The sequence below is a fragment of the Periplaneta americana genome, chromosome 16, assembly GCF_040183065.1.
Source record: "Periplaneta americana isolate PAMFEO1 chromosome 16, P.americana_PAMFEO1_priV1, whole genome shotgun sequence".
NCBI classification, from domain to species: domain Eukaryota; kingdom Metazoa; phylum Arthropoda; class Insecta; order Blattodea; family Blattidae; genus Periplaneta; species Periplaneta americana.
In genome coordinates, this window is record NC_091132.1 from 161,571,837 (window position 1) to 161,588,825 (window position 16,989).

The window sequence follows — 16,989 nt, forward strand, 5'->3', positions numbered from 1 at the left end:
CAACGCGATATAAGCCCAGAAGTTTCTCCACAGAACATATTGTAATAATGTTCAACTATGTGTATGAGTATATGATTTAGTTTTTATATAAATGCCATCAGACTTTCTCCTCGTACATACGATGTAACTGATCACTGTGTAACAAAATTCAAAATGCTAAGAATAGTCAATATATATTATAAATATCTGTAGTATTTGGTGTTGTCTTCTTTAACGACGTTTTTCAACAACTTGATTATGTAGCATCAAATTTCAACTTCGGGCGACAGCAATTGAACATTAGTTTCGCTGTGAGACACCTATTGTATCTCAAGGGTTGTTTTATATGCCACAAATGATTCATTTCCACCATAAAGCTGCATCTACACAGTTCGATTTTCCATGCACATATGCATACAAACTGGCAAGAATATAGAGAAAAAAAATCGAGATTGCAACACTAGTTCAATTAAGATGCATGAAGATCTTCTGTCTACATGATGCACCGTTTTGAACATCATCTTCACTACGCATAGACATTAATTATCAATCAATCAATCGTTTATTAATGTCATGAGCAACAGTTTGTTGCAATAGACATAATATATACTAGATTATAAGAGATATAAAATAATATTTGACATAAAATATGTTGTTGTTTTCTAATGCCAGACGTTTGACAATAAAATCATTTTACCTCTTGTACTCCAATATTTTTCAAAGATATTATCATGGTCAGGCACTGAAGCACAGATTTTGAGGTGTTCCGAATCCATTTCTTGGTTTGAGTTGCACAATGGGGAGTTAGGGGACTGATATATTCCAATTCTATGCAGGTGTTTGGCCAAACAATCATGGCCTGTTGCCAATCTAAATGCAGCTACAGACGATTTTCGTGGTAAATCGGGAATTAACTGTGGATTATGATGCAGAGAGTTCCATTTTTTCCCTTGAGATTGTGTTATCAAGTTTTGTTTGTTGAAGTCTAAGTATGTAGATTTAATAAATCTCGTCACAGAGTAATACGTAGATTTAGTAACAGGTCTGTAAGTAGCAGTGCTGCCCTTCTTTGGTAAAGCATCCGCATTGACATAAAATATAAAAACAGATGAATACAACAATGCAAATGAAATTACAATACTGGTAATGATAATATCAATAACCAATCCTAATAATAATCGTAATCATATAGAGCAATGCAGTTTAAAAATTTGGAATACATTTACAGTGGAGTCAAGAAATTCACTAATACTATAGAATGGATGGTTTATTAACCAGTTATACAAAACAGATTTAAATTGTATATAACTTGCATAATGTTCTTTTTGTAGTAACTTATTAAACAATATTTTAGTAATAGAATTGAACCATTTTTTGGACTTACTTAATCTAACTCTAGGTTTTCAAAGACAATAATTGTACATTGTGTTATAGTGGTAAACTTCTGTTTTAAGGTGTTAAGTATTAAGGTTTTTATTAATTTTGATTAGACATTCGAATATATATATATATATATATATATATATATATATATATAAATTTATGACAGTTAAAATTTCTTCTTGAATAAATAGTGATCTACACTGAGCATCATACACTTCTTCTTCTTATATCCTGTTGTTCCTAGGTGCCACATAGGGCAGCAGTGAAGTTCCTCCAGCGTACTCTGTTGCCAACTATCCGTTTCACCTCTTTCCAGCTTTTCCCACATCTCTCTACTTCCTCCTCTATTGATCGTTTCCATGTTTTTCTAGGCCGTCCTTTCTTCCTTACTCCTTGTGGATTCCAATCAATTGCAGTCTGACCATCATAATATACAGACCCTCTTACAATGCGTACCGGTGCAGCTTTTTTTTATAGAATCAATATTAAATATCAATCTTTCATGCATTGCTTGTATGCGTAAAGTTGAAGGAAATGTTCAACCATGTAGATGCACTGTAAGCTGTTCAGTGTTTTTATTTTCGCGTTTCTTCAAGCTAGGGGACAACGCTAAATTTAATTCCATATATCTATGTTGCTCTTGAGGAAAAAATTCTTCCATCTGTCTTGTTTCTTCTAAGAATATGCGACAGGTCTTGACTACACCTAAATATTTACAGTAATTAACTAAAAGTCCTTTTAAAAATAACTTTCTTCTAGTTGGGCAGGGTATTAATCATTATTATCCAATTAATTTAAGTGACTGCCTCCGTGGTCTGCTGGTCAGCATGCTCTTTTGCAGATCCGGAGGTCTCGGGTTCGATTCCCGGACTCGGCTCTCAGTGAATTTTTCTTGAAGAAGGAAAAAATTACCTGGCTGAATGTGAGTGTGCCGGGTTAATATTAATTAACCAATCATCAAAATAAAAAAAAATTAAAATACATATGGACTGTTGCTGGGCAGTAACCTGAACACACGTTTCAGTGTCACATTGTTGACAAGTAACTCAATCTGTTAGCACAATCATAAAGCATCTAATAGGTGCTATAGAGTTACCAACAACGAAAAAAAAATTAAATTAAGTATTGATTCTGAAAATAGTAACTAATGGTTTTACACATTCATGAAACAACTGGGTGTACACAAAACTTACAGATTTTCTTTCATTTGGACAAGTCTTTCCTATGTTAAGAGTATGAGGGAAAAATACGTCTAAATATCTGCATACTAAATACTTACAATCTATATACCTGTTTATATCAAAATATTTTCAATAAACACACTGAAATATTCGTAGTATCTAGTGTAAGATGTGTATTTTTTTCTTTCATCAGTTCCTTTAAATCAGTCATTTTCATAGTAATTTAGAAAATCTATTAATAATTTATTCGGTTGATTCAGGAGATTTTTTGAGTGTTTCCAATTATTTTATTTTTATTTTATACAGTATTTGTAACAATGGATCTCCTCATGTTCAATCCCAGTGTCCTCTCGTGCTGCAGTCAGATGTATGAATGCACGTCTGACCACATAACAGAGCTCCTGCTTAGAAGAGTCCATATTTGCTCCAGTTGCCCATCCCTGGTTTAACTAATGGCTACATCAAACTAAAACTTCCAATAAAATGTAATGAATTATAATGTTTTTATATCTATATATTCCTCAGGAAGGGACAACAGTGGAGTGCAAGGGCTCCAGCTGTTTCTTCAAATGGGAAGTGAAAATTGAGGGAAGCGCCATTCCAGTTAAGGTTTCTATGAAAAATTGTGACTCAGAGGTGAGTGATATTAATTGTTTTGTTCTTAACTGTCTTGATATTGATCCCATGTTCTGTTTTGCTTCTAACAACATCCTTACGAATCTTAACAGTACTTTGAATGACATGATTGAGCCTTTAAGATTATTAACACAAATTTGTTACTTATTATTATATGATGCACACCCATGAATTGCTAACAAATTATGTGGACCCACAAATACATTCCTTTAAATAAGAATAGATAGGTCCAAGTCAACAAATAATGTAGATTTGTGACTATAATTTTTCAAATATTCTAGGTTGATCAAACTAAATTTATTACTGATGGACAACTTTATGCAATGTTTGATTTACAAAAGGTCCTCAACACACCACTTGGAAGAAATAACATGTTACTATATTTGAAGGGTTCAGAACCTTAGTGGGCCAAGCGCCATGGATGAAAAATGGAAAAAACATGGGTTAAAATTAAGTGCTTACCATAATTCAATAAAACATATGGCAAATAATATTGTGAATTTTATTTCAACTCAACAATAGGATTTTATTCTTCCAACAATAATTCCTTTCTACAATTCACCTTAAACGCTCTCGTCAACAATAGGATTTTCACTCAACACTCGTTATAGCACTCCACTGACGGCAATGACAATTTACTTGGACTATTACGAACAACAATGAACTGTTAATCTTAACTAATATTTACAAAGCACTATTTACAAATCAGAACTATCAGTTCTCAGTTCACAGTTCTTCTAGCTCAGTCACTCGAGTTCACAGTATCTCGAACCACAGTCCTTCAGAGACAGTCCACTGCACTCGAACTCAGGTCCCTCCAACTGCGGTCCACTGCACTCGAACTCAGGTCCCTCCAACTGCGGTCCACTGCACTCGAACTCAGGCCTTCGGATGTGTCACAGCTGCGGACGCACACTCGAGCCGAACTCCGGTACACAAGACTTGCTTGCTCTGGCTTACTCACTGACTGGCTGACTAATCAACTGAAACTGAAAACTGCTCGAGTTCGCTGGCGTTTCTTCTTTTATAGCAACAGCGACGTAGCCTCGAAAGTTCGACGCGTCTCCAGAGATAGCACTCCAGAACAATCCAGAGCCCTCTCCTCTCTACCAGCACCAGATGCGCGCGCACTCTCCCCTCGTCGCGTAGGCCCTTTCCCCTCTCTTCTCTCCGCCGCGCGCCGTCCCTCAGTGCTCCGTGGAGCCTGTGTCGGCTCACGCGTGGTCTGCTCTCTTGCGGGACGCTGGTCGTGAGTTCGAATCTTACGTCGCTGTCACAATATAAAGTGTGCACATTAAAACTAAATTATATGACATTCTTCATTAAATTTTGGTATTCACTTAATTTTAACCTTGCTTTCTTCGTTTTTAATAAATGGCGCTTGGCCCACTATGGCTCTTAACCCTTCATTTACTGTATTACTGCAGGAAGTATTCCTACCTTAATTTTACAGTTTATGAAAGTGGAACAAAAAATACACTTTGCTATCTTTTGATGATAAACGACGAGTAAATGATATATGCAGCATTTTGTCACAGTATAAAGTAAAACGGTGATATGACGCACCTTTTTCAAAATATAGGACACTTTAATTAAAAATGTGAGAATACAGAATATATCTTGCACATTAGATACATTTGTGAATTGAAGAGTTTCAAATATATTTGTTGATAAATTTGTGATTGGAACTAAATAAAACTAAAATTTAGTTTTCTGCCATGTCTCTCACCCTGGGTGTGTGATATAGACCTAGGAGGTAGCTGATATGGCTTATGAAAAATAACGCTGAATTTTTAAGGGGGTTCGGAACCTCAAAAGTGACGAAATTTTGAAATTTTATTTTATATCTCATTGTAGGCATATTCTACAGACTTCAGGGATTACAGTGATATATATATATATATATATATATATATATATATATATATATATAAGACACTTATTGTTTTGAAAATTGGAAAATTTTTTATTTAACTCCATATAGACTAAAATAAAGAGGTATTTATTTACTTCTTCAAATTAATGTAACTCTGAAAATGTTGAGATTAGGATGCAAGTTTATGTCACATTTTGCTCAGAATGTCTTTGGAAATAAGTTCCGTAACTGGCGGTAAATCCTCGTGAATCACCCGTTCGTGCGTGCGTGCGTAAAGAACATCTTCATATCTTTATGATTCCATTTGTACCTTCTCATTCCTGTTCGTATATTTCACTTCACTATATAATTTAGGATACATGTTGCGTTTATTTGTTATTTGCAGGAAGAGTCATTTACCGTGGCTACAGTAAAAGAGGAGACTATGTTGGAAGTATCGACAGAAGAATCTGAAGTCTTAACCGAGAGGTGAGTGTAGGTGCATGTGTTCATTTTGTGCTTGTTTCGCTGGTTCAAATAAATGATTACGTAGAGCATTAATGTTACATGTTGCCGCATTGTATAATACGGTATGCGGCAAAACATACAGTACTGGACTTCGCGCAGCCCGCATGTGCATGCCTGTGCGTCTACGTGTTGTTGCATCACCATTATGTATTGCTAGTTGTGTAACGAACGTTGTGCTGTGTGGTTGGAATTGACAATGGGTCTCGCGACGGAGGAAAAAGTGCTCATTGCAGAGTATTATTTTTTCTCGTACAGAAATGGTTTTCAAGGCAGGGCGAATTTAAAGTTAGTGGCGCAACAATATCGTGAACACTTTAATCAGCCAGCACCATCCAACACAGTTATGCTGTCTATCGTTACAAAATTTCGTCGTACGGGTAGTGTATTGTATCAACGGAAGGGAAGGTCTGGTAGGTCAGTAACTGTGTCCACAAATGATAATCATGGACGTGTCCTCAATCAAGTGTTGCAGTCACCAAAGCGAAGTCTTCGACGACCATCTCTGAAATTAAACATCAGCAATACGTCACTTCAACTTAGGTGGATTTACGTACTGAATACAGGTTGGACAACGATTGACGGAGCAAGATAGGCATGTCAGGATTGAATATTGTGCAAGATTTTTGGCCATGGTGTACGAAGATCCAGATTTCTTGCTCAACGTGTGGTTCTCCGACGAAAGTCACATTCACTTGGACGGTTTTATCAATCGCCAAGCCACTCGCTTTCTTGGTTTCGAGAGGCGAGACGTAATCGTTCAGAAACTGCCACATAGTGTGCGTGTGACGATTTGGTGTGCAGTGTCAGAATACGGTGTGCTAAGTCCATATTTCATTGAGGATGATGATGGTATACCTCTTACTGTTACCCAGGAACGTTACAGGAACATGGTGGTCAGGCCATTTATTCAGGATCTAAGAAGGTTTTGTCGTGCCAGGAACATTCAGATGAATAGACAATGATTCCAACAAGACGGGTGACCTGCCACACCGCTCGACAGTCTCTGGCTATGCTGCAAGAAACCTTTCCAGGACGAATCATTTCCGTGGGACTGAGTTCCCCTACCCATCACATTCCCCGATCTTACACCACCTGATGCTTACATGTGGGGAATGTTAAAGGAGAACATTTTCAACTGTAATGATCCACCCGTAACTGTGCCTGCATTACGTCAGAAGATCGTCTCGTTTTTCAGGACTCTGCAGCAACCTATGTTCCAGAATATATTTCAAAATCTGCATTATCGTTATGAACACTGTCTACAGCGCAATGGAGCACATTTTGAACATTTACATTATCATCCTGATAAGTAACAACAACAAATAACAGTAAAATATTGTTCCAGTACTGTATATTTTGGCGCATACTGTAAGATAACAGCGAGGTCTCCTATAATTGTCGACCATCCCTACTTATATGGCTGTGGTAGCATTAGTGATGGAATAGAGAAATGCAGAGTTACTGTGAAGCAAAAACTTGCGGGGAAAAAACATTGAACATGATTTTCAGCAATATCCTACAAGTATTCAATGTTTAGAATTTAAATTTGCAGCTTTTCACGAGGTTTCATCCTTCCTCACTCCTTTAAATGGACTGTGGAGTAACGGTTAGCACGTCTAGCCGCGAAACCAGGTGGTCCGGGTTCGAATCCTGGTCGGGACAATTTACCTGGTTGAGGTTTTTTCCGGGATTTTCCCTCAACCCAATATGAGCAAATGCTGCGTAACTTACGGTGTTGGACCCCGGACTCATTTCACCGGCATTATCACCTTCATCTCATTCAGACGCTAAATAACCAAAGCTGTTGATAAAGCGTCGTAAAATAACCTACTAACATAAAATAAATCCTTTAGATGGAGGAAGAACTCGCATTTATATTGTGACAGCCGCGTGAGATTCGATCGCACGACCAGCAGAAGGAAGTGCAAGGTCGGCCGTGTTTTGGGCGGGTTGCGCGCGCATCTGCTTCCTGGGGCATGTGAAGGAGGGGAGCAGCAGCGTGCCAGATTTTTCGAGAATGCCTTCCTGACATCTGTCGATTATTCGAGATCGCGAACTCTCCAGAAACTATGGTTTGGTTATAAAGGAGCGGACGCAAGTGAGAGTCAGTCCGTCAATCAGTAAGCCAGTGTTGTTACAAGCAGATTTGGACAGTAAGCGAGTTAGTCTTGTGTAGCAGTGAAGCCAGCTTCGAGACCAGAGCGCGACTTGAGTTGTGTCAGTAACTGTGGAGCCTGAAGCCCGGAGTTCGAGTGCAGTGGACTGCAGTTGGGGGACCTGAGTTCGAAGTTCAGCGGCTCGTCTCTGAAGGTCTGGGGTTCGAGATTCTGTGAACGCGAGTGACTGAGCTAGAAGAACTAGCCAAGACAAACGAGCTGTGAACTGAGAACTGACAGTTCTGTGTTGTAAATAGTGCTTTGTGAACATTAGTTAAGAGTAACAGTTCATTGTTGTTCGTAATAGTCCAAGTAAATTGTCATTGTCGTCAGTGGAGTGCACTAACGAATACTGTGTTACTGTGTGGAGAGCAAATCCCATTGTTGACGGGAGTGGAATTAAATTGTAGAAAGTGAAGAGTAATTGTTGAAATAATAAAATTACATTGTTGTTGAGTATAAAAATTTACAATATATTAGATAATATACGAGTATTTTGTTGGTGCAGAGCACGTTGTATTCCCCGTCTCTTTATCTGGCGGTCTGACTTGCATTTTTAGAGGTATGGAATGTGTTTTGACATAGTACAGGAATGGAATTCTTACTCTGATATTCTATACCAAAGGTTTACATATCAATTTATAACTTATTAATTGAAGTACGCCCCGAACAACGCTGTATAGAACATTTTCCATTTTTTACAGTAGTCACATAAAACATTTCGAAGTAAATCCCGAAAAGACAAAGTATATGATTATGTCTCGTGACCAGAATATTGTACGAAATGGAAATATAAAAATTGGAGATTTATCCTTCGAAGAGGTGGAAAAATTCAAATATCTTGAAGCAACAGTAACAAATATAAATGACACTCGGGAGGAAATTAAACGCAGAATAAATATGAGAAATGCGTGTTATTATTCGGTTGAGAAGCTCTTATCATCCAGTCTGCTGTCCAAAAATCTGAAAGTTAGAATTTATAAAACAGTTATATTACCGGTTCTTCTGTATGGTTGTGAAACTTGGACTCTCACTCTGAGAGAGGAACATAGGTTAAGGGTGTTTGAGAATAAGGTGCTTAGGAAAATATTTGGGGCTAAGCAGGTTGAAGTTACAGGAGAATGGAGAAAGTTACACAACACAGAACTGCACGCATTGTATACTTCACCTGACATAATTAGGAACATTAAATCCAGACGTTTGAGATGGGCAGGGCATGTGCACGTATGGGCGAATCCAGAAATGCATATATAGTGTTAGTTGGGAGACCGGAGGGGAAAAGACCTTTAGGGAGGCCGAGACGTAGATGGGAGGATAATATAATGGATTTGAGGGAGGTGGGGTGTGATGATAGAGACTGGATTAATCTTGCACAGGATAGGGACCGATGGCGGGCTTATATGAGGGCTGCAATGAACCTTCGGGTTCCTTAAAAGCCATTTGTAAGTAAGTAAGGCACATAAAACAATATTATCATAAGAATAAACAATAATTTAATCCGTTTATCAAGGAAACAGGCACATTACAACATCACAATGCATATGAACTCTTAATCAGCTGTCTACTACTGAATTTTTTAAAATTGAAGTAGTTTTATAAGGAATATCAGTGGAACAACGATGTATGTTACTCAGTGGGACAATGCTGTATGTTTTCTATTGATGAACACTTACTAATAAGACATGGAATTGTGATCTTGTAAACATTAAAAGCAAAGAAAAGACACAAAATAACACTTTAAAGTTCTGTAGCATGTAAATATCGTAATTACTTTTTACGTCTTGATTACATAACTTTTAACATTATATCACTTTGGAATCGTATAACTTGTCGTTTCTGTGTTAAATTTTATATTACCTTGTTAACATGTTTCAGCCTGCTATCGGCCATCTTCAAAACTGGTTGTTGCTGGTCTTGGAGCCTTTTGTTTGTATTTCCTGAGGGGGTGTGTTTGTGTAGTGTAAAGTGGAGTCAAAGAGTGAGTCTGTTCTGAAATTGAGTTGTATGTTGAGAATTACGTTTGAATGCGGTGTGTGTGTTTTTATATTTCGTGTTGTTCTAGTGTGTTTAGACTGGCTTTTTGGTCGGATGTGTAGAATTTCCATGTCTGTGTTGATGTCTCTGTAGGTTTGGTTAGCATTTGTGATGTGTTCTGCATATGTGGAAGTTTTTTGTAATTTTGTTATGGCTGTGATGTGTTCTTTGTAACGTGTTTGAAATGATCTGCCTGTCTGTCCTATGTAGAAGTTGTTGCAGATGTTGCATTTGAGTTTGTATACGTCTGTGTTGTTTGTGTGTTGAGATATTTCTGTAGAATATTATTTGTTTTGTATGCGATGTTCTAATTTAATTTCTTTCTTTGTTTTCGTATGCTAGTGTGATGTATTTTTTGTGTTCTTGTGTTTGTGCTGTATTATGTTTTTTTGTGATTATGTTTTGTTTTTCTTATTATGTTGTCTAGTATATTGGGGTTATTTCTGTTCTCTTTGCTATGTATTTGATCGTGTTTAGCTCTTCTTTGTAATCATGTTGGTTCATTGGTATGTTGAGTAGTCTGTGTACCATTGTTCGGAATGCAGCTTGTTTGTGTTGTGTTGGGTGGATGGAACAGTGGTACACTAACTACTCAATCAGGCGACCTAAAATTTTGTGTACTGCAGTAAGAATAACACTATACAGCGTTGTTCCACTCATCTTATTTGGAAGGGTTTTTTCAGGCACCTCTTGTATGTATGTATTTATTCACACTGCAATGGGTATATACACGGTGGCAGTGGTAACTAATTACACTCAATAAAGATAATAATAAACACAATTAATAAAAAATACAATTAATAATAATACTAATAATTAATACTAACAATAATTAATAATAATAATAATAATAATAATAACAGCGAACATCCTAAATTAAATGAAGCACGATCAGTTAAAATAACATTTAAAGTAAATCTAGTTTGTACCTTAAACCTATGTTCGAACTAAAACCCACGAGTATGATATGTTCGTATCTGCACAAGTACCTTTCAACACTACACTCATTCCGCTGTCAACGCACTCACTGCACTGGAACTACGACACATTTCACTGATTCTATCCTGATTTCACTAACACTTCAGAAACATTTCACTGTTCAAATACTTTGCACTGCCACTATAAACTATAAATCTTCACTGACAGGAACACGTTTCACTTACTCAACACACTTCACTGACACAACATAATTCTTCACTGATAGAACACTTCAATAACAAAATATCAATTACACCCTTTAAATACTGTGTATAATTATATACTGAGCTTTCCCGCTTATGTATGGCTTTCCAGAGTCCCGTAGCTTCTTCCGTTCGATATCATTTCACTCAGACATGTTAATTTTGCGTTTTCTCGACATATTGAGACGTTTTAGATCGCTTGGTGAAACATCCATACTGCCTGCGTCCGCCACATTGTGTCCTATACATCATTGTTCCACTGAAATCGATCTAATGTCTGACTATTACTGCCACTTGGGGATGGATATTCGACATTCCAGTGTGTTTTCCATGTGTAGGGTGTGCTATATATCGATGTTCCGTTAAAAACTAATATATATATATATATATATATATATATATATATATATATATATGTATGTATGTATGTGTGTGTGTGTGTGTGTGTGTGTGTGTGTGTGTGTGCTATACGGCGTTGTTTGGGGGCGTATTCAAATTACTATATTACACCATTATGTGTGAGTTTTATTATTTTTCTGTCTTGATGGTCGCAACTTTCGCTAATATGTTCTTTTTGATTACAGTATTTTTTACACTGACGGCATTCAAACGCCACAGGAGGAACACATCAGTCCGGAAAAATTCTCCTCAGGGAACCCTTCTTCCGACAGTGCGTCCAAGTCAGAGATTTACAGCCACTTGCATAGAAGAACGAACAAAATGCTGTCACAGTCGTGCAGTCACACTGAGAATTCGACATTCAAATGCAATGCATGTGACAAACAGTTCTCAGAACAGGGCTCTCTCTTAAAACATGTACAAACACACACGGGCGAAGAGCCATACAAAAGCGATAGCTGTGATAAACATTTCCTGAAATCGGGAAATATAAGTGATGCACTTACAAACATTGGAAAAAAACGTTTCAAATGCGATATCTGTGGAAAATATTTTTCAAAAAAGCAACATCTCGAAACACATGTACGAGTGCACAAGGGTGAGAAGCCATTCAAATGCCATGACTGTGGGAAATGTTTCACGCAAAGGGGATCACTTACAAAGCATGTACGCAAACATACCGGGGAAAAGCCATTCATTTGCGATACCTGTGGGAAAAGTTTCTCTGATACGAGTTATTTGAGGACCCACGTACGTACGCACACTGGTAAAAAGCCATTCAAATGCAATACTTGTGGAAAGACTTTCTCCCAAAAGGGATCTCTCACAATCCATGCACGTACGCACACTGGCGAAAAGCCTTTTAATTGTGATTACTGTGGAAAAAGCTTCTCTGTATCTGGCTCTCTGACAATTCATGTACGTATGCACACTGGCGAAAAACCATTCAAGTGCTACACGTGTGGGAAACGTTTCTTGAAATCTAGTTCTGTCAGAAGCCATTCACGAACTCACACTGGTGAAAAGCCATTTAAGTGTAATACCTGTGGGAAAAACTTCTCACAGTCGAGTTCTCGCAATATGCATGTACGCACGCATACAGGCGAAAAGTCATTCAAATGCAGTGCCTGTGGGAAACAATTCTCAAGATTGGGATGCATCAAGAAGCATATACGTACACACTCGGGCGAAAAGCCATTCAGATGCGTTACGTGTGGCAAAAGTTTCACAGAATCTGGACATCTCAAAACCCATGTACGCACACATACAGGGGAGAAGCCCTATTTATGCGTTACTTGTGGCGAAAGTTTCTCGTACCCGGCAAAACTAAGAACCCATGTACGTACGCACATTGGCGAAAAGTAATTTAAATGTGATACCCATGCAATACTGGCATACGTGTTGTATACTAGCCTTGTTACCCGTGTTTAATTCTTCTTGCAAACAAGCTCTATTATAACCAGTGCATTCACGCACTCTGGTCACATGTAGTAAGTAATAATTGAAAAATCGATGCACGTAATAATAATATTTGATCTTCCTCAATTTGGTGAGGTTGCCAAAGACAAAGAATGTTAAACAGTAACATTTAAGGTGACATTAAAAATGTCTTACAAGAAATTTGTTTACAATAAACTGAAATTTACAGTAGATAATGTTTCACAATAATGTACATTTGCAGTAAAATAAAAAATACAGATAAAATTCAAGTGTAATTTGAATTGAAATACAAGTGTAGCCGTTAAATCTGCAGAGAACCCTTCAAAGCTATCATAGAAATTTCCTCAATTGTTGTTGGGACTCCAAATTTATGACAGAATGACAATAACTTTTTGTTATGGTCCCTCTAGTGTCCTCCATTAATCTGTTGACTTCTATATCCCTGAGTTTGTATGATGTTTTGTAATAAGGGATAGTTGGTTCATAAATTGTCCTTTTCTCTAGATTAGCCTCCTTGGGTTGATTTTGGTGCGTCTCCAATGAGATGGTCTGAGCCAGAATATGACCTTTGGTCTCTCCGGGTTTAAATGTTATAAAATCAATATGCCGATGACTTCCGGTATCCACTATTCCATGGACTTCTTCATAAGTAGTGTAGCCATTGGACTTAAGGCATGTTGCGATTACAGACCTGATCTTGTGATGTCTGCTGTTACGAAGAGTTTCGCCAAATGGGCATGAACCCAAGACATGAGCCAAAGTTTCAACCTCACTGTGGCATCTGCCTGGAACAGCGCGTACAGGAGCAACATTACCGTTCATCTCCAGCTCCAATTAAAGTGAGAAAATATTTATCTCTATGAGGATAATTTATTGACATCAGCTATTATACAAGTCATTAGCTTTCGAAATGAGATATCATCGGTATTACTGAGACTTAAAGTATTTAAACTCGACTCAGTAATTAACATAATTGGGATTCTGCTCTTATGTAGTATCCGCGAAATGCTTAGTTGATTTTACCAAAAACGAATTAGTTAGCCTTTCCAATACAAAGTTTATGGTAAGTACTCCACACATTAATGTACATCAAAACTTCATGTTTACCAGTAGAAATGGAAGGACAATTCAAGTTCATTTTTGCGCAAGTTCCTATAAATGACGACGTGAAAGCGCTTGCTAACATACGCAGTCAGTCACTCAATGTGGGCATACCACTGTCTAGTATATAGTCACGAAGCTCACTATGTAGGCAATATGCATCCATAGATAGTTGCTAACCACTAGGATCGCTACTAACGCCTCATTACATACAATGTGAAACAGTAACGACACAGTCTATTGTTTTTGGTACCCTCATCAACTCAAGCTTCAGGACTGTATATACTTAACTGTGAGCATACTCTGTATTACAATTAGCGGCTGTTTTCGCTAATTCGTCTGTTCTATGCTTACTCAGGGTACTAGATTAGAACAGTTAAGTTTGGAATGCCATGATTAGGGACTATTTGTACAGACTGGGACTTTGATTCAATTTTTAATTTTATTATGAGCAAATTCAAAGTCGCTGGAGATACTGTGATCGCGATTACAATACAGTAAAGCACATTTCCATTGTCATGTATTATAACATGTTGATGTTGAAATATGGAGCAGTGAAGTGAGAGTGTGAATTGTTCGGAATTAATTTCTGTCTTCTATTTGTGAATGTGATATTTTAATTTTAAAATAATTTGTATAACCTTAGTAATATTCTCTATTATTCCTTTTTGGGATATAAGTAATACGATTTTAAAATGACATTTTTCAAATGAAAAATAGCACAAAGATATATTTTTTGTATATTACCTAACTTAACCTGATTATATGTTGTTAAGGTATTATGTATAATAAGCTTTCAACATTCAACATGGCCAGTTATGTAAGACAAGAGTTTCAGTTGTTCATACAATTATTCGTTTGTAATGACTGTTAAATCCATGTGTACTGTATTTCGAAATCCACACGGAGTACACAACATGCATTTAGGTTGTTCTTTGATTCCTGTCTCGACGTCATACATTAAAGATGGTTCTGTAGACTTCTCTATTAGACTGCTTGTTTGTGTAATTCACTTTTATAACCCTATTTCAGTTTGAACTAATTTCTGTTTGAAGTTATTGGAAATTTATTATAAATTGCTTATATTCTGTGGTCACTTCCGCCATTCTAAAACAGTTATTTGGCAAAGAAATGTCTTTTGTCAATAATCCATATTTATTGATAAGACTGACGTCCTATTTCTTCTATGACTGTCTTATTATTAGATTCTGATTAAAATATAAACTGTTATATTGTGAATCGATAACAAATCAATAATTAATATGTAACCTATTGAATCATATTCCTAAATATTTGACTACGTTTTAGTATAATTGTCATTTGAAGTTAAATACCAGTAATTTATTTTAACACATTCTTTAGTATCGTCACGGCAATGAATAGGCTATATCTATTCTAACATTAACATTTACGGCGTTCGTGCAAGCAAATATAAATTGAATCCACTTACACGATAGGAGACGTAATATAAAGAATACTGGAGTGTTTAATTCTATGTATGATTATTGTATCTGTTGCCACAATCATATATATTAAAAACGTGACGGATTTTCTGTGAATTAAATTTAAATACAACTTCTTTAAGGCATGACGCAAACAAGTATAACTTGAGAATTTACGTGATAGTAACTTTTAAATAGTTTATAAAGTAGCTTGATTGAGATTCAGAAACCAGGAGCTGTGTATAATTATTAAACGTGTCATTTATGTAACTTTTCTTTTGAAGATATGCCAAGAAATGGCCTCATTGGCTGCGCAAGTGAAATGTGAGGGGGTGGGGGTTTGCGCACACCTTCTGGAATCACCACTGCAATTAATTTTAGGATAATGATTATTTGTGTTGAGAACAAGGAGTTTAGTTCATAGATTATTTATTTTTATGCGTAGTTATGACTATTTTATGGTAATGTTTACATTTTTATGCTAGATGTTACGGTATGTTTAATTTTCATTTTGAACGGGCCTACCGTTACCATGGTAATCTTTGTCATGTTATCCCCTGATATGGTGTCCATTGTCATGTTTACCATTGCGATGATTATTTATTGTTGCCATGTTAGCGTTGCTATGGTTATCTTTGCCATGTTTATCTTCATGATTCACATTGCGAAGGTAAATTTTCCATGGTTACCATTGCCATGTTTACCATTTGTGTGGTTTCTGTTGCCATGATAATAATCGCCTTGGTATCCTTTGGCATAATTACTGCTGACATGGTTACAATTGCTTTGCTTACTGTTGCCATATTTAACATTGCCATGATTATACCATTGCCGTTATAACCCTTGCCATGTTTACCTTCATCAAGGTAATCGTTGCCATTGTTGCCTTTGCCTTGGTAACCGCTTCTCTGGATACTGTTGCTAAGATTACCATTGACATGGTAACTTCACCATCTATGCCATGGTTTTAGTTACAATGGTCATCATTTCTATGGTTACAATTGCCATAGTTACGGTTACCATTGCAATGGTAACCGTTGTCATCATTATCCCTAGCAAGGCATCCATTGCTATGTTTACTGTTGCGTTGTTAATCGTCATGATACCGTTGACATGATTATCGTTCCCATGATAACCGTTGTCATAATTACCGTTTGCCATGGTTAACATTGCTATGGTTACCGTTGCCATGTTTACCGTCGTCATGGTTCGCGTTGCCATTGTAAATGTTCCCATGTTTACCAAGACATTCGTAGCTACGATGGACATGGTAGTAGTAGCCGTGATAATCGTAGCTTTGATAACTGTTGCCATGGTGGCCACTCCATTTTTACATTTGCCATGGTATCGGTTATAACGATTGGCTTTGCCATGGTGAACTTCGACATGGTTAGCATAGCCATTGTTACAGTTGCTATGGTTACTGCTGCCATGTTTATCCCTTCAGTGCTCGCTTCATAATTTGTAATAGCAATAATCGCACGGATTACGTTATTTAATCCATCTCTTTTTTTTTTATAATCAATTCGTTTGCACATACAAATATGTAATATTACAGCATACTGTATGTAGGACCTGTATATAATAGTAATATTGCTTTACTGCTTCGTTAACTGTATGCGTTATAACACTGTAACACTATTTGAAATTTAATATTGAACTCAGTGATGTGAA

General features: G+C 36.9%; 1 protein-coding gene across 1 annotated transcript in view; it reads left to right on the forward strand.

Annotated features, from left to right (window-relative positions):
• Positions 1-14,645, forward strand: part of LOC138691673 (zinc finger protein ZFP2-like) — a 28,255-nt gene extending 13,610 nt beyond the window's left edge. The window contains exons 3-5 of the mRNA XM_069813884.1: positions 3,069-3,179; positions 5,441-5,523; positions 11,518-14,645. Of these exons, the coding sequence (XP_069669985.1) occupies positions 3,069-3,179; positions 5,441-5,523; positions 11,518-12,697 (1,374 nt within the window). The 3' untranslated portion in view covers positions 12,698-14,645. The remainder of the gene's footprint in view (positions 1-3,068; positions 3,180-5,440; positions 5,524-11,517) is intronic.
• Positions 14,646-16,989: the final 2,344 nt, after the last annotated feature.